The 26540-nt window shown below is 37.8% G+C and overlaps 1 protein-coding gene and 1 long non-coding RNA gene across 4 annotated transcripts in view; one reads left to right on the forward strand and one right to left on the reverse strand.

Annotated features, from left to right (window-relative positions):
- Nucleotides 1–5505: 5505 nt before the first annotated feature.
- On the reverse strand, nucleotides 5506–22385 carry LOC128319149 (uncharacterized). 3 transcript variants are annotated; one of them, XR_008302560.1, is made up of 4 exons: nucleotides 22151–22383; nucleotides 19047–19749; nucleotides 18601–18915; nucleotides 5506–18198 (listed from the first exon to the last, which is right to left on the reverse strand). It is a non-coding gene; the product is annotated as an uncharacterized LOC128319149 (long non-coding RNA). The 3 variants fall into 3 exon arrangements; XR_008302559.1 differs by having other exon boundaries at nucleotides 5506–18915; nucleotides 22151–22385; XR_008302561.1 differs by having other exon boundaries at nucleotides 5506–18915; nucleotides 19047–19602; nucleotides 22151–22382.
- A 1033-nt stretch (nucleotides 22386–23418) lies between these two features.
- Nucleotides 23419–26540, forward strand: part of nhsl1a (NHS-like 1a) — a 56779-nt gene continuing 53657 nt past the window's right edge. The window contains exon 1 of the mRNA XM_026933959.3: nucleotides 23419–24003. Coding sequence (XP_026789760.3) covers nucleotides 23673–24003 — 331 coding nt within the window. The 5' untranslated portion in view covers nucleotides 23419–23672. The remainder of the gene's footprint in view (nucleotides 24004–26540) is intronic.

Consider the following 26540-nt stretch of genomic DNA (forward strand, 5'->3'; position numbering starts at 1 on the left):
AGCCGGAAGACGAGACTCGGGGCCTGGCCCGCTAAAGCTGCCATCTAACTCCCGCCTTTTGGTTTATTTAATTCAGTGTGCGGCCCATAAGCCTCCCGCACCAACTGTCGGCATCAAAGTTGCAAAAAATCCACAGCAATTAGATGTTCAGAAATGAGTAGAAGCCTTCCGTCTCCTCACTCAGGATGCACACAGGTTGTCATGTGTTTGATCCTGGGATTGTGGGTTATAAAGTAGTTTGCACAGTCAAAATGTATCTTTAATCTTTGTGCAGTATAAAAACTTAAAAATAAGCATTTTTCTTTTTTTTGTTTTAAAAGACCATCAATAATTCACATTACATAACATTTTATGGTTAATAGAAATGCCCGCCTGTCCAAAAACAAAGGACAGAATGAACAGAAGCAAGCAAGATTAGCAAGATTAGTACACAGTGATCAGATATTTAAGCATTTTCGAATTTTTCTTGAATTTATTGCTGTTGAAACAATATCAGTCATAAATTTGAACATACTAGATTGAATATGAATTTTTCATTTTATTAAAGACATTTTGATAAAGGTATAGATTTGTACTTAATTGACATGTGAACTTAATGCCCAAACTGACCAAATTATTAGTAGCCATGTTGTGTCTGTGATGTGCTTCAAGCACAGTAGCTTGCAAACTAACAATAAGGCTTTCTTGAAAAATACAGATTGTCATGATTCATTTCAGTGCAAGGAACAAGCAGGAAAGCGATTATGTTTAAATCAGTGTTGGGGAAAAGTTTTACAGAGTTTAAAAGAGACAGCTGTGGCATGTCTGTAGGTCTGTTGACCTACAGTAGGTTCCTCTGAGAATCTTAATCTATAGTAAAAATCTAACAAATATCCCTTGATTACAGATTCTTGACTTCTTTAGTCATTTATTTGATACTGTGAATGTGATTTAGCATGGATAAACTCTTCTAGCAGACTTTGACTCATTCAATTATTTCCCTAATCTAGCAATAAAAGCCCTGCAATTTTTTTTAAAAGAAAGATGATAGGATAGGAGCTGGCTTGAAAGATTTTTCGTTTCACACATCAAGAGCAATAAGCAAGCCAAAACTGGAAAATAAAAAAAAAATCTGTTAAATTGAATAAGTAATCTTCCAAAGCAATGTGAAACTGTTCAGGACCCAATCATCTGAAGCCAAGCTTTAGTAGTCAAACTTCATGCCATATAAACATCTAAAATGAGGTCTATCCTATGGCTCGGAACAAATCCAAGCTGTACCATGTGCTCGAACAGGAGCTTGTGGGGAGACAGAGTGGACACTACAGAAGGGGTCACACTCTTTCTTTTACAGCATGATGTCCTCAACAGACGGACATCCACACAGTCACGTAGCAAGCCGAATGGTTAGCGCTTTATTCTCCAAACGCACTCGGCCACATTTCGTCTCTGCAGTTTAAGGAGGCAGATTTCACATGCCTCAGAGGAGCCATGTAGCATTTTGTCTCTCTGCTAATATGCAATATGGGCAGAGATTAATCAGTAAAATTTAGAGATACCTAAATTGGGTAAAAAAAAAAAAAAAAAATTACCAACAATGCTTTGGGTTGATTTGGGTTTTGACCTGATTATTGTTTTTGTGGTCAGATGATGCCAAACATTGAGTATCTTTAAAGCCAAAAGAAGCCTTATTAATAGCCTTATTTCTTTCACCTTTTAGGACCACTGATTGGATTAAAATTATTTTTTAAATTACCCACTCGCACTGTTCACAGAGAAATCACAGAGAAAACATCAATTTTTTAAAAGATTTATTTAATCAGTAAATACAGAAATAACAAACAAACAAAAAAACAAATAAATAAATAAATAAATAGATGTTAAAAGCAGTTTAAATGTAAGACAAGCAGCTGTAGAACACTTTAAAATGTGTTACACTGTGTAGGTGGAATTACAATGTCTAGGTTGGAATTTAGTTTTATTCATTACGATATTTCATTAAGCACTTGTTTAATTTGACAACACATTATTTCCTACACATTACTTCGTGTACCTTTTCACCCAAGAACTGTATCTTCTGTTCTCACTCATGAACAGTCAGTGTGATGTGCAATCCAAGTGGATGACTGGGATTGGGATTGGAGCAATTGGTCTTTTCTTTTGTCCTCCTCAAAGTCATGAGGAATTTCACTAGTAGGTTGTCCTCTATTCTGCTTCTAATGGTTGTGGCTCTTGCAGAGGCTTTGAGCTATTTAAGATTTCTCTTGCCTGCTCATTTCTCCTCATTCCATTCCGATTACAGTCTATAGAGTTACCAGCAGGTCACCACTAGCACAATCAGAAAGTGGATAATAAGGGCTGGTACCATTTTTTTTACTTGACTTTGGATTGAAAGAGGGCTACCAGAGAATCAAGGAGAGTAGCCCTCTTTACTGTGACAGCTGTACTCTTGTGCTCCATTGTAATCACTGTGGATGGCCACTGATTGTCATGTAGATGAATATCTCCAATATCTGCTGTTATATGTTGAAATGATCCACGCCTACATTTTCTCAGGTTAGAATCTGACCTCATGCAGCTGCTTAGTAAGTGGTTTGAACATACAGTGCCAAGATAATGAATTCTCTGCTGTGACAATACAAGCTGCAGAGGTGAAATAGTAATAATATTGGTTTAGTCAAGTACAACATTCTTGGCTAAACTCATTCTTACGACAGCAAGCTCAGGTGGATGGACAGCTTTTTCAGTATAGATCTCAAAGTTGTGTGGAATACCATCTGAGCCAGCAAGGACCAGTATCCTGTAGCCCCACTTCTGTGGCTTACTGGGTAGATCCTGTTCCAGCCGATTCTTACCTTTGAAAGGATTTGACCATTTGTTCATCCACAGCATCACACCATCAATATGAATGCCGTTCATCTTGGCAACAAGGTACGCTATAAGAAGACGAATCCTGTAAAGCTCATTGAAATCTTCTGTACCTCTGGTTTGTTGGGTATTGTTGTCATTGAAATGGAGTCTCACACCATGCTAGAGGCATTACATCAGCAACTTGAGATATATAACTCCCATGGCTCCAAAACATGTAAGAATCCAAAACAACAACATGTGAAGCAGTGCTTTTCAAGTTCCTTAACAGTGAGGTTCAGAGGTTTGTCATGGCTAGACTGTATGGCGTACAGGTTTGACTGATCAACAGTGATTTCAGGAAGGTCTTCAGAGAAAAGGTTTATAAATGTTGGTAAAGGTTCATGATTTCACCAGCTGGTGGAAGGCTGTCCAGCCAAACAAGGATACTCAAGAGCGCTAGAGCCATGCCAGAGCCATGGTTTTCCAGTGAGGAATCTGGAAGGTGTTACTGAACAATCAGTAGAAGGACACACACAATCTATACCCAAGTATTTCTTATTTCACTCTTCTTTATTTTAATTGGTCTCTAGCTTTCTGACCTCGCTATTTAAATGACTGGTCCCGTCTGGGCTTCTTTCGTCCATATAACAGTTTAAAATACATCTTCTGTGACGAACTGTTAATTCCATGATGAGTAAAAAACATGCTACATATCATTACACTTTCCACATGCATGATCTGCTTGAGAAGTGGCTTTTACACAGTGTTGGTCTTTTACACAATGTTGGTCATAGACAACAAAAAAAATTAAACAATGAAATGGTTTTTACTTACTGATCACATCATGTGCCCCTAAGGCTGTGCTTTCTGAAATAACATTCCATCTTCACGTGCAGGACCTTGTTGGATTGGTCATGATCTGAAGTATTAATTCGTTTAATTGGTTAAAATGATTATAGTATAATAATTAAATCAATATACAGTCAGGTCCATAAATATTGGGACGGTGACACAGTTTTGGTAATTTTGCCTCTGTACACCACCACAGTGGATTTGAAATGAAGCAGTCAAGATGTGACTGAAGCGTAGACTTTCAGCTTTAATTCATGGGGTTTAACAAAAATATTGCATTAACCGTTTAGGAATTACAGCCATTTTTTACAGAGTTCCTCCATTTTCACAGGCTCAAAAGTAATGGGACAAACTAATATAATCATAAATATTAGGATTATTTTTATTACTTGGAGGTAAATCCTTTGCAGTCAATGACTACCTGAAGTCTGGAACCCATGGACATCACCAAATGCTGAGTTTCCTCCCTTGAGATGATTTGCCAGGTCTTTACTGCAGCCATCTTCAGTTGCTGCTTGTTTGTGGGTCATTCTGCCTTCAGATTTGTCTTCAGTAAGTGAAAAGCAGCTCAGTTGGGTTGAGGTCAGGTGACTGACTCGGTCATTTAAGAACATTTAATTTCCAAGCTCTTGGGCTGCTTTCACAGTATGTTTTGGGTTGTTATCCATCTGTACTGTGAAGAACTGTCCTATCAGTTTTGCAGCATTTGACTGAATCTGAGCAGAAAGTATAGCTCTGTACACTTCAGAATTCATCCTGCTACTTCTATCAACAGTCACATTATCAATAAACCCCAGTGACCCAGTTCCATTGGCAGCCAAACATGCCCATGCCATAACACTGCCTCCACATGTTTGACGGATGATGTGGTATGCTTTGGATCATGAGCCCTTCCTTTCCTTCTCCATACTTTTCTCTTCCCATCATTCTGGTACAAGTTAATCTTGCATCAGAACTGGTCAGGCTTTTTTTAGAGGTTTTTTAGCAAAGTCTAATCTGGCCTTTGTGTTCTTGAGTGTTACCAGCGGTTTGCATCTTGAGGTAAACCGTCTGTATTTACATTCATGAAGGTGGCTCTTGATTGTAGACTTTGACAATGATAGGCCTGCCTCCTCCAGAGTGTTCCTGACTTGGCTAGATGTTGTGAAGGGGTTGTTCTTCAATAAGAAAAGAATTCTGCAATCATCCACTTCAGTTGTTTTCTGCGGCCTTTTGGTGTTTCTGAGCTCGCCAGTGCATTCCTTCTTTTCAAGAATGTACCAAATTGTTGATTTGGCCCTCCTAAAGTTTCTGCTATCTCTCTGATAGGTCTGTTTTGGTTTTTCAGCCTAATGATGGCCTCCTTCACTTGCATCAACACCTCTTTGGACGGCATATTGAGAGTTCCCATGAACAGCTACCAAATGTAAATTCAACACTTGGAATCAGCTCCAGACCTTTTATCTCCTTAATTTCACATGATATAAGGAGGAAACAGGCCACAGCTGGCCATGAAACTGCTTATCAGTCAATTGTCCCATTACTTTTGAGCCTGTGAAAATGGAGGAACTCTGTAAAAAATGGCTGTAATTCCTAAACGGTTAATGCAATATTTTTGTTAAACCCCATGAATTAAAGCTGAAAGTCTACGCTTCAGTCACATCTTGACTGCTTCATTTCAAATCCACTGTGGTGGTGTACAGAGGCAAAATTACCAAAATTGTGTCACTGTCCCAATATTTATGGACCTGACTGTATATATATATATATATATATATATATATATATATATATATATATATATATATATGTCTGGGAATATATGTGTGGAGTTTAAAAAGCTTTGTCCTCATCAGAAGTGGAGAGGGTTAAATCACAGTTTAACTGAAGCTTCAAGACAATGGAACAAGCTTTGAACAAGTTTTAACAAATGATGAAATAGGGGCTGTATTGTGATAGAGAGAGAGAGAATTGTGAACAAAAAAAAAGCTGACAGTGTTAATATGGAACCAAAAACGTGGAGCGCAACCTGGCATTCACTCAAACTCTGCACCTGCACCTTAACAAATGGAGCTCTCCTGTGTGCCTCTCTGGCTTTCTCTGACTCCCACTCTCATTTCTATTCAGCAGAATCTCTCTCTCCTGCCCCACGTCCACACTCCGGGCGACGCTTTTCTGGGCGTTTATTTATTTTTTCCCCCTTCTCTTGCATAGCATGCCGGATGTGCGTTAATTTGTGCCCACCCCTAGGGGGGTGGAACAATGAGGTGGACCTGTTTCATAGTGCAGCGCCAAGTTTTGGGATGACACAGTGCGGTGCTGCAGACACCTGGTCCACCTGAAGGGGATGTGGAAGACTACTTTCCCCTCCTCTTTCTGTCCCCCTTGCTGTGTAGAGAAAACATCTGCTCATCAGCAACTCACAGCCTTCTTAATGTACAGAGCCAACCTAATAGTTAGCTTAAAACAAACATTACAGAGTCAGCTTCATTATGAAACATTAAACATGGTAAAATGCTACAGGCTGAATTGGGCAAATTATGGTATTTTTAGGGTTTCTCCATGGACAAGTACTTCAGCTATACTTCCCTATACTCCTTATTGAGTTATTTAACAAAGTCTCACATAACAGACAAAAAACCACACACACATATACACACTGGCAAGTTTTAACTGAGTGAACAAGTCCCACATTCAGTGTACATGGCTAAAAAATTTCCTAACTGGCTCCTACTGGCCAATAATCATTCCAATATGCTATAATACTCAATGCTTTTTGTTCATGTTAAGCCATTTTATACGTTATGAGTTTACTTGTTCTTTCTATTTGTCATGTTTCACTTGCCTTTATGCATGTACTGCACTTTAAATATACTGTATGTATGAAAAGGTCTATATAAATATTGCAAATATGATTATTATTAGGCACAACAGACACAAAGAAAGTACCACAGAACATAGAACCCTGCAAAATAGAGCAGTTGAGAACTACATGCAGTTTGGGATGTGTTCTGGCAGTAATGACTCACTTCACCTATGTGGAACAAACACCTGGAGCAAACTGAGTCACCTCACATAACAACTCTCTCACCCCTGCTAGAACTATAAAGGAGGAACCCTCTGCAAGTTGAATCTTCCATCACGTCTGACATATTGAAATATGGAAAGTTGCTGGTGTAGTGCTCGTGGGCAAAGCCAGTGACATACGGACGCAGGCATGAACACACACAGACACACACACAACTTGGTCAGCACAGATGAGTTGTGGGAAAACAAGCAGCTGCAGGAGGAAGAATGGGCCATAAGGCTCGACCGCTTGCCAAATTTCATCATCTATTATGGATCGCCTGAGAAGCTCGCTCCACTGCGAGCGGGGCCATGCTTCTGAAACGCATGCAACTGCAAATCAATGCTCAACAGCAAGACGCTGGCATCTGATATTTAGCTTGAGTAGGTTTATGTAGGATTAAACAGAAATAAGAGTGGTTCAGTCTCTTTTAGTTGAACTGCCATATGGTTTCAGATACATAATAAATTAGTAAATTAGGCATTTTATTTTACGGTTATTCTTTTTATGCTGGGAGGCATACTGTGATTCAGAGCTATGGCAGAAGCTACTGGACCTGTTACTGTAGCTAACAAGAAAACATTTCATAACATACTTAACATATTTTGCTTTATAACATATGTTTATTCAGTATTGGCACTTTTTTCTTCATGAACACTTTTTACTCGACATTGTTGAGGACACTACTTCTTCATTATGCTTTAAATCCAACATAGAGAGATATGTTTGTATAGTGCTTTTGTATGATTCAAGTGCTTGTTATACATGCGCACTGGATTTAATCATTGCAAACAATGGCGTCTTAGCAAGTGAAAATATCTTGAATATAGTCAAATGTATCTAGTATTTCCTATTATGAGAATACAATAAACCAAATATCTGATTAATAAACTTATTTCTAGACATTTTACTTACTAATTTTAAACTTGATGAAGTCTTGTTCTATTGGTAGATCATTTTTCTAATTTTATTTCTAGAAAGAAGCAAAATTATCTGCCAATAGATAACATTTATGAGAAAAGCATCTATAACAGGCTGAATTATCGTATTTTTGATTTATAATAATCTCATAATAAGAAGTAGATTTTGTTAAGATTTTGAGTGTTAAGATTGTTAAGACTTACTTGCTTTCAGTAAGTTCAGTAAGTTACTGTATCTTTTTTGCCGTCATTATATTGTGTCCAAAAACAGCCGATGACAAAGTTCTGGCAGTGTCAGAAGTTTTTGATTAAAAATCTCAGAATGTTTCTTCGATGCTTGTCTAAAAGTTACCAAAATTAGAATGATATAGGATTACATGAAACTCACAGGATGAAACATGCTAATGGACTGAAAAATATCTTTATTACCTCAAGCTCACTTTGAAAAATATTTATGTTTATTTCCCTATTTTCTGCACAAACCTGGATCTCGCTGATTGATGAAGTAAGCAGAATGTAATAATTTTCTTAAATAATATAATCTGACATGGAGAATGTTAATGCACGGTGTTATAAAATTTTTATTGGAAACAATAAAAACTCTTTAAATAGCACAGTGCATTAGGTATAAACTTGAACATCTTGAACAAGCAGCCATATTTTGTTTGTTTTGTTTTGTTTTGTTTTAGCATGTCAGTCAAGAAACTAACATGCTGTTGTGGGTTTGTGCAGCTTTTTTCGGCTGGACAACTCTGGCATGTGCCACCTCCACCCAGCAGTCAATTGCCTTGTAAATCACAGGACCTGGGTAATAAAAACTGATTTGTATATCACCAGGAGTGGAGAGTGTGTCTGTCTTGTAAATTTAATTAAACAGCAGGTGCAAAATCGGGTCATATGGCTTTGATGTGCCCCATGTGAGAATGACAACCAGACAAAGATTTTAATATGGGAAGTATTAACATATTTTTGCATGGAGGCTTATATGCAGCAGGGGTTATCACCTGGAAGAGTATAAAACACCCCCTCCCCAACCCAAAGGAAAAAAAATCAAACATGATTCAAATGAGCTGTCACCTTCAATTTTAATAGATCAGCACCAGAATAAACGTTTAAGCTCTTCAGAACAGCCTCTGCTTGCCTAATGTTGCATAAATGCGCCTATTAGAGGCGTCTGTCCCATACTGAGACACTTTGGCTAATTACAGCCTCGCTATGAGGTGAATCACAAGCTCATCAAAGATGGCTAATTCGTAAAACATACACACTGAATAAAAACAGATTGCAAAAAGCAACAAGAGGACTCTCGCAGATCAAGACTTAACATGAGTGCGATCTCTATTTACACAGCAACTCCTCAGAGACTTCAAAATCACTGGAGCTAAAAATCACCTTCTTATTGGGCGATGTGACCTGTACCATCAGTCCCGTCTCTGAGCCCCGTTGATTTGATTTGATTTGCGAGAAACATCAGACGCTGACCTGATGGCAACACCCATTTTGTGTTTTTACCTTCACTTTTTCCCTCTCTCACTTTTTTCCCTTTCCATGGTGGTGCTGGATAATTACCACCTAGGATGTTGCCATCTGTGCCGCCCTTTCACGGTCTGTTAACTTGCCTCTCAAAAAGTTTTCCAGTGACAGGGGCCATGCATGTAAGAAGGTGCACATTCAAGCATCATTAAATTCAGCACTAAGGAGAATAGACTTACTTATGACTCAAAGCAGCTAGGAGAAGTGTGCCAAGCCCTGCCAAAAATAGACTAATGCAAGAAAAATGAAGCCTGCTGAAATATTACGAATTCTATGCCAATGTGCGTGAAAAGTGGTTTTGAATGTTGATTCTGGGGTCATGCTGGCTGTCTGTGGGCCAAATAACACAACTTGCCTTTGGCACACTGTCATTCCAAAGTCAGGCTGACATTTTCCTCCTTATGTCCAACACACAGTTGCCTTCACTGAAGTTTCATTTTCAAGCCTGCACATAATAAAAATAGCTCTGCTCATTATAACTCACAGACCTGACTTTACCATCAATATGGTAAACAAACAGTTTTTTTGTGACAAGATGTTATCTACAAGCCTAAACAATTGGGTTGACATATTCTTTGTTAAAGCCTCAATTTTAAAAATGCTGCTGTCAGGTTGTATGGGTTTTTAATGAGAAATGCCAAACAACATGCCGACAGAGCTGGAGTGGTTGAGAAAGGAGGGGTACAGGTGCATGGCTGGAAGCAGTGGATTGCTGAACAGCCAAGAGAGAACTTATCAATGCTCCTCTGATTATTGCCACATACTATCAGAGACATTAAGCAACAGCAACCCAGGTGTGTGCTTGAGAGAGGAATTATGGAATTATGGAGACCTGACTGACGTTAAACCTTATATCAGCAGCGGCTCGTGACCGTAGACTTTGGTAGGGCAAGATGACATTAATAACGGCATAGCCTCAGACAAAATTAAGTCAAGAGGCTATCCCAGTGAATCTTTTAGAGTAACCAAATAATACACAGTTAAGAGTTGAAAACATACAGTCTTCACCCAGTGGGTGAGGATTCTGTCACCATACTGTCACAGTGTGCAAGGCACACAGGAGTGGTAGTCTCAGCAAATATTCAGCCCAACTACAGCTCAAAAACCACACAAAAGACCTGCTACTAGCCCAGAAAATTTAGAAATCATTAAAAGAGAGAGTCATTTTACTTCTTTTTCACCACAGTGAGCATACATTTGTGTTGTATGGTCATTATCTCCTCCATAATACTTCGCTTCCTCTCCCAATCTTTGCAATATATCTTACAGTAGAAATGGTTCTGTACACCATAGACACACTGTCTACACTTACACTTTGCCTTTGTTTGAGTATTTATTATTAAATAGTGATAAGAGTGTTGTAAGAGTGATCCTCCCCCAACGGGCCACTATTAGCATTTATTGCCATTCCCATTTTTGACCATTAGGAATAAAATAAAATAAAAAAGAATAAAATAATATGGAGCTAAATTGCGCAATGAGCACACTGCCCCATGATGGAGCAAACCAATATAATACCGGCTTATGTCTGTCAAATATCAACATTTTAAAAAAAGGTTTTCTGATTTAAAAGAGATTATTAGTATTTCAATGGAATTCTAAAGGTATGCTAATGAGGACATTATGAAGATTGATTTGTTGAATGGCTGATATACTATAAGATGTTCTCTGCCCAACCTGCCCATATGGATGTGCCATCACTGCCTTATACTGGTTTACTGGTAAGCCATTAAACTTCTTCCAAATCACCACCACCACCACCACAACAGCAGAAACAACAACACAACTACCATCTTTTCCAGTGTTTCCCCTTCACAGTGGAAAGGCCCTAAAGTCTCACACCAGCTGACACCTGCATAGCTTCTTTCCCTAGGCCATAATCCTCCTAAACCAGGACTATTTAACATCCTTCCTCTCTGATAAGTGGCACACGTGACCTTCACCACATATAGCAATGGCTGACTGTAGCTGCACAAAAAACTCACTGATCACATATTTCACTGTATATCCTCTTTTTAATCTCATTACATATTTTATTTGTCTATTCTTGTCATTTTCAGCATTTAGTACATATAATGTCCGTTGCAATAAACTACCTGTTGTATTATTTTCACATTTTTTCACCAGTGATAGTACTACTGGCATACTCTGTATTGCACTTCTGCATTGTATTGTACTATTGTTATATTGTATTTATGGGATATTGTTTACTGAATGTTGTACTCTGCTATGTTGTATTATTATATTGTATTTTACTATTTGATTTAATGTATGTGAGATTACACCAAAAGAAACAATTTGTATATTTTGTATAACATGTATAATTGATTTTGATATAATGTGAAAACTAACCATCTTAGCAGCTTAAAGGTTGCATGAAGCTTTTTAAGGTGTGCTCTGTGCCATTTATCAGATCTGACAAGTTACTATATTGGCACTTATTACAAACAAATTGCTGAATTGCATTCCAATCTCTGGGTGTTCCCAAAACTCCCATAACCCTCTTTCAAAATTTCTCCCCTGAAGGCTGGAGCAAACTTTCCAAAATCCAACAGCTGTGTGAAGGGCAAAGCTGAGTAAGCTCAGGTGAAACACTTCAGGCAGCAGCAGGTTTCAGTCTCGAAGGTGCTGGGATCTCATCCCAATCCTGCACCACCGCGCATATCCTCTGGGCTTAAATTCAGGCATGAATTATGATGACTTATGAGTAAGAGCAATGAATCTTAAACTGATTGAGATTGATATGAGTGATGAATCTTAAAGTAATCTTTTTAGCCTATGTTAATCATAGTCTAAAGCGAGATTTCACATAAAGCTACTTTATTACATAGGAATTTACTCTTTAACCGTAAATACTTGTAGCTGTCTAGGAAAGGTTTCCTTGCTAGGTCAACAGTCAAAATATATAAACTTATTATTCAAGTTATTTCTAACAATGATCTCAGATGATTTAGATTTAGATGATTAGTCCTAGTAATTCTAGTCCTAATTCTAGTCCTTATACCTAGACCATCTATTACATTTCATCTATGATCATAATATCTATAGTAAATCAAGTGACACAGCCTTTAATACATCATTTAATACAAAGGGTTCCTCAAAAGGTTGCTAGGACAGTTGAGTTCTTAGCTTCATAAAAGGGTTCTTAGGGAAACCTTTTTCTGTACACAGGGTTGTACACAGAAACTTTAAGGGTAAACCAATAGAGTAATGCAAACTTTACAGCTATGCCTGAAAATCAGATGTAAAATGAGATGTATGCATCAAAATCACATGTAAATCACTGTAGTAATTAAATCACCCATTTCGAATTCATTACCTATAAATAATTCTATTAAGGATGTGGAGCTGAACAAATGGTTGTTTACCTGTAATACAGTGGCTGGTTTTAACTGCACAGCATGTGAACCCCTTACTATGCTAAAATGAGGGATATGAGCTTGTATGCTTTCATTTCATCCAAGAAAAGCATTGTGGTAATTCTAAAGGCCCTTGTGAGCTGAACATGTCTTTTATATGGTCCTTGAGCTCCCTCATCTGGCCATCCAATGTACTGCAATCATCCAGTAATTTAAGCAACAACTTGTTACTTAATTATGGAAGAAGAAGAAGAAGAAGAAGACATAATTATTCCAAAACTTGTAGAACTTGTTGGTATACATTTAACACTAGACATTTTTTTCAAAGCAAATTTATAGCTATCAGGTACAGTAATCCTTTGGATGATGCTGCAGTGTAAAATTATAATCATAGATGGAATTAAATTACTGTAGCGTGATCACTTTGTTTTCTTGCAATAGTTTTTATTTGCTATGTCTGCTCATCAACAAAGAATGAATTTAGAGCCTATTTCAACAACGACAAACAAATGACAGATTAAAAGAAAAAAAAATGGTGGCTCTATTACACTTTAGGGGACATTTAGGGGACATGGTTTGCCTCCACTTGTCCCCATAGAAGGAAAGATCACTGCAAATGAACACAAAGTTATTCAGACTGATCACCTTTATTGATGAAACACGTATACTGAGATGGGTGTGGTCTCTTTCAGGATGGTAATGTTCCCAGGGTTCAGTGAATGAATGGTGTAATGAGTATGATGTGAATCATATCCTATGGCCTTCACAGTGGGAATATCTTTTGGTAAGATGGTATTCATTCCTCCAGTACTGTTCCAGAGAATTGAGTCTGAAGCTGTTCAACATAAAGTGTTATGTTGGGTAATTAGTCTGTAGATCCTACAAATAGCCCTCTAACATTTTGCTCTTCTTAACCAGTCATCAATTAAATATTCATTTTGCTGATGGGCAATACCAGCACTCTGAGAACCTGCTTCCTGAAAACATTGTTTGTGTTTTTTGTGTGCTAATACACAAGTACTCTGCTAGTACTAGCAAACAAATTATCAAAAAAAAGTATTGCATCGTCAGTAAATGTCAGTATTGTATTCATGTCTGCTGATGCATCAGCACAACAAGCAAAAAGTTATTTAGAAGCATTCCCTAAAGTAAATACATGTATATGCCTCCATTTGATTTGTATTGGCAATGAGTAAACTGCTTATTTGTCAGCCCTGTCATCTATTGCAGTGTTGCTTTAATCTGTCCATGGGACCCCCATGTACTATAGTCCATAGTTTTGCTCTGTCTCAAGTCCTAAGACCAGGGATGGAAAACGTACAGAGAAGTTATATTTAAGTGAACATATAGATAATGTCTCAAATGTCTCAAAGTATTACTCAATTAAATAATCATGCACACACATACACATATTGCATACTCATTCATCCCTAGGGTCTATTTAGCATAGTCAAGCCACCTAATGGCATGACAGAGAACCTGGAGAAGAACTATGCAAACAATGAAGGAACTACACAGTAACCTAAGCTCCGGATCAAACCAGAGGCTCTGGAGCAGTGAGGCAGCAACACTACCTGGTGTGTCACCACACCCGCTATAAAGTCATATGGAAGCATACATGCTTTTAAACGGTATGAAAGGAAAAGTTTGGAAATATGAAGGAAATGCACTGAAAAGAGCATTAAACAATAAAAAAAAAAGTGAAGTGAACTGATATTTGGCTTGTCCACTTACTGGCTTTAAAACTACACTGATTTCCTTATAAACTGCATGATCATAAAACTATTTATACTGTTACACCATCATGCAATTTTCCAAAGAAATCTATTGATAGGATGTTCCAAGCTCTCTTAGTTAAGCCGTAATGATGCTTTATTTGAAAAGTGCTCTATTCTTAAGAGAAATTTCAGTTGTAACATGTAATGTGGAAAATGAATTTTTGCAAATGTAAAAAAAATTGCTACAATACTGATACACTAGTTCCAGAGACGCAAAATAAACATGTAAGATGATTTATTTTAAAGTGTCTAACACTTGTGAAGCACTCTATATTATGTCTTTCTTTATGAACTTATATTGTACCAATTCACTTGCTTCTTTTTCAGTCATTGACAAATCAAAAGAAAATTAGATGCAAAGTCTAATCATCTTAGTCCTTTACATGAGAACATTTCAGTTCTCATGTATCAAGATTGTTTTAAGTAAAATGCATGGTAGGTCTTCCATGAATCGAAGATCTCTAGCACCATCTGTTGGTTCTGTGAATGTTTCATGAGCGCACTCATTTGTATGTTGTAAAATGTATGTCCTTCACAAACTTTGCACTAAACTGAATGTTAAAAATGTTAACAATTATCCACATTATTTATAGCCCTACGTGAGACAGAAAAAAGCTCAAAGTTGTGTGCAGTACATAAAAGCACCTTTATTGCTAATTTGAACTTGCTTATTGGCAGTAATTTGCAATTAATTGGACATAAGACTCACCTGGGTATCCTGATACATTTAAAATAAACAACGGACATTTTGAAATGAAAATTCAGATTGTAGGTGTTTACTTCCATGTGTGAATCTTATGTAGAAACTCAGTTCTTTGCTAGCTTTTGCCATCTTTAACAGTTCTATGCTTGGAATACATTCTGTGTACGGGTAAATCATGTTTGTTGAAAGTGAGTACCAACTATGTAAATACGAAACAAGCAAAAAAAAGTATTGCATTGTCAGTAAATGTCAGTATTGTATTCATGTCTGCTGATGCATCAGCCCAACATGCAAAAAGTTATTTAGATGGAAGCGTTCCCTAAAGTAAATACATGTATATGCCTCCATTTGACAGTAAACATTAAGACATTTTGTATTGGCAATGAGTAAACTGCTTATTTGTCAGCTCTGTCATCTATTGCAGTGTTGCTTTAACAAGGGACCCCCTTGTACTGTAGTCCATAGTTTTGCTCTGTCTCTAGTCCTAAGACCAGGGATGGAAAATGTACAGAGAAGTTATATTTAAGTGAACGTATAGATAATGTCTCAAATGTCTCAAAGTCTTACTCAATTAAATGTGGAAGAATCCAGATAAAAATGTACTCAAGTGAAAGTAAAAAAAAAAAGTTGCTGTAGTCAGTTATTAGACAGTTATAAGTGATGAATGTCTTCAGTTGAAAAGTAACTTTTATCACTTATCTAAAACTGTGAGATGATTTTTATTTCATTTTGCCCAAAAAGATCATTCAACCTCTGTAGGTTTGTTGGTCATAGTATGCATGACTAATGCTACATAGTTTGCTAGTGAATTAATCAGAAACAAAATATCACGTAAATAATCAATATTTACCATTAGCTAGAATTTGGCTTGCTGCCCAGCCAATTTTTTTTAGCTGCTAGACTTGTTGCTAGTTTAACCTAGCATTATCAAAGATAACAGGCTAACTTAGTTAAATACAGCCAGTTTATGTTAGCAAATTAGCGAAACTTATCTCATGCTTTTTCTAATTAGGGAGGCCTCTAGGAAGGCAAAGGAGACACCTCATTTTACTGAGTTAGGGCCATCCTCTAGGCCAAGGCTTAGCTATATTCACACGGTTAGCTATAGCGCTAACTACATTAAGTAGCATGAGAAAGTATTGGCTTGATTCTCAATAGTTTTTATCTACATTGTTGAATTTGATTTAATGCTAAACTGAAATGACTATGCCAAACTGAGTCCATACGATATATAACACACAGTAATTGGCTGGGTGAGAGAAGAAGAGACATTCTGTAGACCTTCCTTCTTGTAATTTGAAAGTCTAAATAAAAATGTAAGGAGTCATTTTTTTTCTTTGAAATGTAATCAAGTAAGAGTACCAAGATTCAATTTCAGTAATACTCAAGTAAAGTACAAATATACAAAAACAATACTGTATGATAAAATTACTCAGGTATTTTCCACGCCTGCTCAAGACCAAGCAATCAAAAACACTGAATACAGGTATAGTTGTGTTGAGTTGAAAACACAATTTGGAAACGTTGCTGTATTGCATAAATGTTTTTCCCAGTTTATGAAATTTTAGACTTTTCATTTCGCAGTGCTGAAGCCCTGTACACATCAGCTACTCTTACACTGAGCCAATTTCCCAAGAAATGCCAATGAAACATTTCTTTGACTTTAGCTTAATCTGATACACCATCATAAAGTTTTTGACTAATTCATATCACTTTAAGACATCAGCTTCTTAATGGCCTTTTCGCTTGAATTCTATTCAATATCACACAAGTAATTTTGGATAAAAGAATAAGCCAAACATGGGAGAGAAACTCCTGGGACTCCTAAGACAATCTTTTCACGATGTAATCAATTTACCTTTTTATTTGATTATTCATGTAGTGGTGTATCTAGTGCTACATACAAGACAGGTAGCACACAATACAAGCATACCACTGAACAGCTGCAGATAGAGGGTCTTTCTGAAACTCATAACTTTGTTATCCCAAAAAATGTATGGATATTAGAAGTTTATAGCATACTGTACAGTATGAGTTCTCATAAACACTATTTTTAGTCCTCTAGTGGGACACAATACATAGTGTATATTTTCTTTGTCAAATTCTGTAGGTAAAGGTATATTTATAGTATCAGTAGGCTAAATGTTTAATAAAATACAGGCACCAGGATTTCCAGCAATCTGTATCAAACAATAATGTTTCAGTATTTTACTGTCATCTACCAAGTTTATTGCATATGTACAGTAGTTTAGTGCTGACCTTCAAATGTAAAATTGATGGAAATCTATGACTACTTTTCCAGAATCTAACTTAAGATATACTAAGAATTGAATCATTTTAAGCTAAGCCCTCTTCAGGCATAGCCTCTTACATGGACCTGTGATAATATATGTAGTTATTGTTATTATGCTTTTGCCAGGCACTGAGAATGAATGGATATTCAAGCCATCATTTAGTGGAAATTATTACTATTATTAATGTACTATATTGCTATTAGAATATTTTTATATATATATATATATATATATAATTTCTCCAACAGTTTTCTTTTTGACTGCTAGCACTGAAAATCCAGTCATGTAATGTTTGATAAAGCAACCAATAATCAGGTAACATTTATGACAATCATTCTGCGGAGGTCTTCTTGCAGGTTAATAAAGGTTGCAAAGCATTGTACATTAACAATTTAACATAAAAAGATGAGCCTGTAGCACAAATTAGAATATTACACTGAAGTGAATATAACATGTATTAACTGACAAGTCTCTGAACATGAACGCAGGCTTGCAGCGATTTTAGCGTAGGGGTCAACAACGAGCCTATATTTTGAATTTGCTGTTCAGTTTTACAATGAGCTGATTCTCAAAATTTGTATGGTCCAGCCTTGCTCGTTTAGGTGTAAACAGCTGCCCAGCACAACTAAAAAGGTGCTCACATGCTGCAGAGGCAGGCAAGGGTGTGTTCAGTTTGAGGCTTAGCTTTTTCACCAAAGGAAATGAGTGAAGCAGTCCCATCTCTTCTGAGGCACAAGCCAAGTATCCATCCAATTCAGATGCAGTTGGGGATGGAACAGTCTTAATGGAAGAAAAGAAGTCATCCTCGTCAGAGGCATCACATTGCGATTTGTTTTGCTGGGTGCCCTTAATGGCATCAAGATAATGCATGATGTAATCCATACCTACCATACACACAAACAATAATAATAATAATAATAATAATAATAATAGTGGATAATGCTGATAGACAAACTATGGCATGTTTACTAGTGTGTTATGGACCAACTATTGGGACTAAACTATTCCCTTGCTACATACATACAATACCCGTGTCTTTTCGAACACTGTTCCACAGTCTGACTGTGCTACAGCAGGCAAGTAAATAAATATTGAACCAATCACTTAACTCCACACAAACCCATACACAGTAGTGGAACAGTTACAAGTGGGATAAGCAAAATGTACCCATGACTCCTGACATTAAAAAACAAAACGCTGCATGTTCTCACTCTAACAGAAATTGGCATAATATCCATATCATCAGATAATCTGTATTCATGTACAAAATATTAGGAACATCTTACCTGCTTTTTATGATGTGGGCCTTGTCTGTCCATGACGTTTTGAATTTTGGAAGAATTGCAGCACTGATGAGTTCCGGATCTTCCATAAACTCCCCAGAGCGCTTTTGTAGACCCTGCTGCAGAGCATGAATAAGGGGAAGACATACCTTGACTGAAGCCTCCATCTTTTTGAGCTTGGAATCAAGAAGGTAGATGGTGGGAAGCAGCCATCCCATCTGAGTGTTTGTTTCAGACTGAAGGATGTTCAAGGCCATGGATACAGGCGTCATCACAATGCAGTATTCAGAGAGGTAAGAAACTTCAGCAGGATTTAGCCTATTTAAAAAAAAAACAAAAAAAAAAAAAAAAAAACAAAAAAAAAAAAAAAACAAAGAGTCAAAATCAAAACACACAAACACCTTATGTACTCCAATTAGAACAATCTGAGATTGAGCAAACAGACTTACATTTTCATTGTGAATGCTGCACGTACATTCCGAAGGGATGCTTCTCCCTGCTCCTTTAGGATCCGCATTACCCTCTCTGCAGCACTGTACACCAAATTCCATCTTGTGTGGTTGGGCTGAATGAACTGCAGCTTACATTCTTCTTGGACGATCTCAGCATTGATGGCAGACCGGGCTGGTTTTATTGTATAATGCCTGGCATTTCGCAAACGTTGAACGGGTAAGCTTCTTATATACCTCACTGCTGTCCTCTGCCTTGGAAGCATCCACAGTAGCCACCAAATTAAGATGACACGCGCAACGCTGATGCTTGGGTAGATGACCAACTCCAACCCACTGTTAGTGTTTAAAATAGAACAGGTGTCCTGAACCTCAACTCCTTCTGCATCTTCCTCACTCTCCAGTGTCACTGCCTCAGCAGAGTCAGCACCAATCAACTCTTGCTGACTCTGTTCACCATACACCTTAAATGCTTTAATAAAATTTGATCCACTATCAGTTGTTCTGACTATTTTTCCTGAGATGCCATATTCCGAGTGGATGTCATCCAGGGTCCCTGCAAGCAAATCAAACGTATGTGATCTTTTCAAGCATCTAAAGGCAATCGAAGCAGACCTTCTTTCCAGTGTAGATTCATCGATCCAGTGTGCGGTTACACCGATGTAACTCCGTTGGCGAGCTGTCCAACAATCAGTAGTGGTACCTACAGGTGAAACTCGAAAAATTAGAATATCGTGCAAAAGTTCATTTATTTCAGTAATGCAACTTAAAAGGTGAAACTAATATGAGATAGACTCATTACATGCAAAGCAAGATAGTTCAAGCCGTGATTTGTCATAATTGAGATGATTATGCCTTACAGCTCATGAAAACCCCAAATCCACAATCTCAGAAAATTATAATATTGTGAAAAGGTGCAATATTCTAGGCTCAAAGTGTCCCACTCTAATCAGCTAATTAAGCCATAACACCTGCAAAGGGTTCCTGAGCCTTTAAATGGTCTCTCAGTCTGGTTCAGTAGGAATCACAATCATGGGAAAGCCGGCTGACCTGACAGTTGTGCAGAAAACCATCACTGACACCCTCCATAAGGAGGGAAAGCCTCAAAATGTAATTGCAAAAGAAGCTGGATGTTCCCAAAGTGCTGTATCAAAGCACATTAATAGAAAGTTGTGTGGAAGAAAAAGGTGCACAAGCAGCAGGGATGACCGCAGCCTGGAGAGGATTGTCAGGAAAAGGCCATTCAAAAGTGTTGGGGACTTTCACAAGGAGTAGACTGAGGCTGGAGTCAGTGCATCAAGAGCCAACACAAACAGATAGATCCTGGACATGGGCTTCAAATGTCGTATTCCTCTTGTCCTGAACAACAAACAACGTCAGAAGCGTCTTACCTGGGCTAAAGAAAAAAAGAACTGGTCTGTTGCTCAGTGGTCCAAAGTCCTCTTTTCTGATGAGAGCAAGTTTTGCACCTCATTTAGAAACCAAGGACCCAGAGTCTGGAGGAAGAATGGAGAGGCACACACTGCAAGATGCTTGAAGTCCAGTGTGAAGTTTCCACAGTCTGTGTTGATTTGGGGAGCCATGTCATCTGCTGGTGTTGGTCCACTGTGCTTCATTAAGTCCAGGGTCAACGCAGCCGTCTACCAGGAGATTTTGGAGCACTTCATGCTTCCTTCCGCAGACGAGCTTTATGGGGATGCGGACATCATTTTCCAGCAGGACTTGGCACCTGCCCACACTGCCAAAAGCACCAAAACCTGGTTCAGTGACCGTGGGATTACTGTGCTTGAGTGGCCAGCAAACTCGCCTGACCTGAACCCCATAGAGAATCTATGGGGCATTGCCAAGAGAAAGATGAGAGACATGAGACTGAACAATGCAGAAGAGCTGAAGGACGCTATTCAAGCATCCTGGTCTTCCATAACACCTCAGCAGTGCCATAGGCTGATAGCTTCCATGATACGCCGCATTGAGGCAGTAATTGCTGCAAAAGGGGCCCAAACCAAGTACTGAGTACATATGCATGCTTATACTTTTCAGAGGTCTGATATTGTTCTATGTACAATCCTTGTTTTATTGATTGCATGTAATATTCTAATTTTCTGAGATTGTGGATTTGGGGTTTTCATGAGCTGTAAGCCATAACCATCTCAATTATGACAAATCACAGCTTGAACTATCTTGCTTTGCATGTAATAAGTCTCTCATATTAGTTTCACCTTTTAAGCTGCATTACTGAAATAAATGAACTTTTGCACGATATTCTAATTGTTCAAGTTTCACCTGTATATAGCTGACTTTTGCCATTTCAGCAATGATTATTTTTAACCTTTGCGGCTGCTTCCGTTTCTCAACTTCACAGCTGGTCAGCTAGGTTGCATTGTATGGATTAGATTTTTGAATGTTGGAAGTTCAACTATGGTAAAGGGCTGAAGGCTTTCACAGACAAACTCAACTACAAGCCTGTCAACTGTGGACTGAGTAACCTGCCTGCATGACATGGAGTAGTCTTTAATCTTCATTTGTTTCACAGCTGAATCACACCACTGTTCTTCTGAGTTTTTTATTTTCAAGACACAATCATTGTACTACTTTAATTTCGATGGATGTTTTCTCTGGAAAAAGAATACACTTCAAAACTGAGTAACTCACATTTGTAACCACTGATAAAAACTTTTGCTTGCATCATTTAAAAAACAAAAACCTGATTTAACTATAAAATAAAAGTTACTTGCTATGCATGGACTACAATTTTAAATCGCCATGTGAGAACACATTACATTAATATATACACCTATAATAAGCCGACAGAAAGCAGGTTAATGTGTTTATATGCTGAGAGAAACCTGTGTAAGAGGCTAAAACACAGCTGTGCACTTTGAACCCTGGCTAACAAGCTAAGCGTGTCCAGCAGTTTTTGTGCTATTTTTTGGTTGCTAAATGTTCGGTACATCCCTAATTCACATTAGCTCATAAAACCTCTACATGAATACACTTTCCCAGAAAAACTGCGCATTTGCGCCCCCGCACTATATTGGTTGTGACTTTTATTATACCATTTAACATATTTACGATATGAAATTTAGCAGATATTCAAAACTTACCTCGATGTGTTTTTTTTTTAAATTAGAGGAAGAACTCTTGAATGCCGATATTTCAACCGGTCTAGGCAGGCAAAGTTGACATGACATAATGACACAATTGCCCTTCTTCGTCTTCACTGCAAAAAGCTGCTTCAGGTATAGCCAAGGCTGCTGAAGTGCTGTATTTGAGCTGTTGCGTATTGAAGCATCCACCACACTTCCTCCCTCCTCCATGATTGGCGCCAGGTGTCTTGAAGTCTGTCTGATGCAAGTTTTCTATGCGCGATTTGATTGGACGGGAATCACGGGACTGATTGTTCTCCTTAGCCAATCACCGTTGACAGGAAAAAATAAACATATAAAGTAGCGACGGCAGGTTGAGGGAAAGTAGCGCAGTAAAAGTACCGATACAGCGCTAAAAATGTACTCAAGTAAAAGTAAAAGTACGCTGTTTTTAAACTACTTAATAAAGTACAATTCTTGAGAAGAACTACTCAATTACAGTAAGGAGAGTATTAGTAATTCGTTACTTTACACCACTGGTTATAAGATACAACAAAAGGGCTTCTGTGAATTTCTAGAAATGTGCTGTAGTAATAGGGTCAAACAAAACTTACGTCACTAAGTTAGCAGTGAAACTGCTTGCGGTAAATATCAAAAAAGGAAGTTGACCACAAAATGGTTTTATTAGCTTATAAAATTGTCATGACTAACAGGCCTATGTTACCAATATGTATTATGTACATGTATAAGATGTTCTACTGTAACAAAAGAAGCATAACAATAGTTAAAAACTGTGTGCACTTGTTTATAATTCAGTCAAGTTGTCCCAAATTGCCATGTCATTAAAGACGTTTTACAGTCAGGGTAAGCCATGCTTCTTTATATATATTTTTTATGTAGATAGCCAACACCTCTGAGGATTTCAGAAATGTATGATGCGTATTTTTATTTTATTAATGGCAAGAAAGCTGAGACATTATGGAAATTCAAAACCGCCCAGTATGTCTCAGTATATCTGAACTGACCCCACCATGTGAGCCCTCTATCACTCTAACATCCTCAGAGCCTTCAGAGGTTCTCAGTGAAATTTGCATAAAGACTCCTGGGGCACTTTTTAGAGCTTCGGCTAGCCAGGTAGCTCAAAGAACTCCTAAATGATCTTTTAGGGAGCATTTTGTTTACAGAGTGATGATTTCTTACAAATAGAGCTCTGATCCACAAACTTTACCACTTTACCATTAACTGTTGGTAATTTTTCTGTCCAGTGTGAATTTTCAGACTGATTTTCGGCTGAGCTCCAGATCCACTGATCCATGTGATCCATGTCGGCTTTTACTTGTGGCTCATTCAACCAGACTTAGGAGCCAGTTTCTCTCAAAACTCTCCACAGAATGAGGAACTCTCATCCTATGAATAACGTGGCGGGACCTCACTGTGTACTCCAAGCAACTTTGATCAGCATATATATGCATATATACAGAACTTCAAGGGGATTATAAGCTGTGTATTTCAGATGTTTTTTTATTATCTTTGAATAGACATGCCTTTCCATAAACGCACTGTAGAGCCTCAGAACTTGTGCAGGTTCAACACGGGACCACTCGAACCTGGTGCAGGAGAGCCTCACTTCGAGTTAGAGCACTGCAGTGGGTTCGGCTCGCAGTTATGGACATCCTTGAACGATGTGAGCTGTAGAAGTCTGAAGAACATCCTGCAGCAGCTCTCTGATCTGTCCCGTCATGCATGCAGCATCTTCTTGGAGATCCAGAGCGAAGCTGCTTGGGTTATTGACAGGAGCGCAGCTCTGCAGAGGAGACTGGATACTTTACAGCACACTGTAGGAAAACTCGACCACAAGAAGATCCGAATCCGTAAGTCATTCGTGTTGGACTTGTGCACAGTGAGTGGTCCATTCTGTAGGATTTGTGAGTGAATGTGGCTAGAATGACTGTTGTTAATGAATGGATGTGAAATGTAATGATGGATTCATGTATGTATGGCTGGATGGATGGATGGATGGATGGATAGGAATAGCTACTTCAAATTAAGCAAAAGACTTATAAGATATAATTCGAGCTGCTCTTGATGATTAGTGGTTTCTATAACTATGGTATGGTGTGGCAAAGCTACACTTTGGGCTGGTGTAAAACTGTCGGCTAGGGAGATCAAATTCAGTCCACCAGCCCTGGATGGCTATATGAATAGGTATATGATGACTGGATAAGTGGATGAATAGTTGGATAAGTGTTTAGATTAATGAATAGATGAATAACAGATTTGAGTCAAGTTTATTTATCATTTATGCAGTATGTCAGACATGTGTACATTGTAATGCATAGGTACGATTACAGAATATACAACCACCACCAAATTACACATTAAATATGACTTTATATATATATATATATATATATATATATATATATACAGTTGAGGACAAAATTATTAGCCCCCCTATGAAATTTTAAGTTTCCTCAAGATATTCCCAAGTACCTATTTAACAGAGCAAGGAATTTTTAACACAGCATTTCTGAACATACTATTTTTCGTTAGAAGGACCAAAATATTTATATTTGCACACCAAAACATTGTTATGTAAGAAAAAGCTAAAATGACCAGGGACATTATTATTAGCCCCCTATAAGAAATGACCATTTATTAAGTCCTTTACCTTCACAGGTGATGTGCGTAAAGGTGATCAGGTGAAACAGGTGATCTCACTCAATAATTAAGTTAAATTAAGGTATAAAAGCCTCAGTATGGGTCATTGAGCTGTCATTTGAGAAAGCAACATGCCAAAAACAAAGGAAATCAGTTTGGACTTGAGACAAAGAATTAATGATGCACATAAAACAGGAGAAGGATATACAAAGCTATCCAAGCGTTTCCAAGTCTCAAGAACCGGAGTGAGAGGTATAATCCGGAAATTCAAAGAAAGCCACACAGTGCAGAACAAGCCTGGCAGAGGTAGGAAGTGAAAGATTTCAAAGACACTGGAAAGAAAACTAGTGAGAGATGTGTCTAAAGACCCCAGAACAACTGCCAAGACACTGGCGAATGACTTGGCCACATCAGGAATCATAGTCTCTAAGAAGACCATCACTAGAGCTCTGCACAGGAATGAACTGCAAGGTTGCAGACCAAGAAAAACTCCACTTTTGAAGAAAAGACACCTTCAAGCCAGACTTAAGTATGCTCAGGACAACCTGGAGAAAGATTATTCATACTGGAAGCATGTCTTATGGTCTGATGAGACTAGACTAGAGCTCTTTGGTCACAGAGACACTGCTTACGTTTGGAGAAAAAAGGGAGAGGCATTCAACCCAAAGAACACCGTCCCCACAGTGAAACACGGTGGTGGGAGTATTATGCTGTGGGGATGCTTCAGTGCATCTGGAACTGGAAATCTTGTCAAGGTGGAAGGGATCATGAATAAAGAAAAATATGTGGATATTTTGAAAGAAAACCTTAAGCAGTCAGCAGTGAAACTAGGTCTGAGTTGTCGCTTCATCTTCCAACATGACAACGATCCTAAACATACATCTCTCTTGGTGAAGAACTATCTCCAGACGAACAAGGTGAATGTCATAGAATGGCCTGCACAAAGCCCTGACTTAAATGCAATAGAAAATATGTGGGGTGACCTAAAGAAAAATGTCCATGCCAGAAAACCATCGAATCTGGAGGAACTTGAGAGATTCGCCAAAGAAGAATGGGCCAGGATTCCTCAAATGAAGTGTCAGAGACTTGTTGACGATTACACCAAACGACTGCAGGCAGTTATCCAGCAAAAAGGATACACAATTGACTATTAGAATGTGGGGGGCTAATAATTTTGACTCTGGTAGTTTTTGTGTTTTGTGTAATATTTTCATTTCTGTGTGGAATATAAAATAATGTAAGCATCCAAAATAAAACTAGGATGTCTAAAAAAGCTGTGTTAATTTTTTTTTGCTCTGGTTAAAAGCACTTTTGAAATACTTTTAAAACAATGACTATTTTGTAGGGGGGCTAATAATTTTGTCCTCAACTGTATATATATATATATATATATATATATATATATATATATATATAATGTGTGTGTGTGTGTGTGTCTGTGTGTCTGTGTGTATGTATTTATAGTACTGTGCAAAAGTCTACAGAATATACAACCACCACCCAATCACACATTAAAAAAATCTTATTTATATATATATATATATATATATATATATATATATATATATATATATGTGTGTGTGTGTGTGTGTGTGTATGTATGTATGTATGTATAGTACTGTGCAAAAGTCTACAGAATATGCATATATATATATATAATATATAATAAGCAGTAAACAGTAATAAAAGAAACAAAGTCAATATTTGGTGTGACGATCCTTTGCTTTAAAAAAATAGTAGTCTCAGG

The sequence above is a fragment of the Pangasianodon hypophthalmus genome, chromosome 10, assembly GCF_027358585.1.
Source record: "Pangasianodon hypophthalmus isolate fPanHyp1 chromosome 10, fPanHyp1.pri, whole genome shotgun sequence".
In the NCBI taxonomy this organism is placed as follows: domain Eukaryota; kingdom Metazoa; phylum Chordata; class Actinopteri; order Siluriformes; family Pangasiidae; genus Pangasianodon; species Pangasianodon hypophthalmus.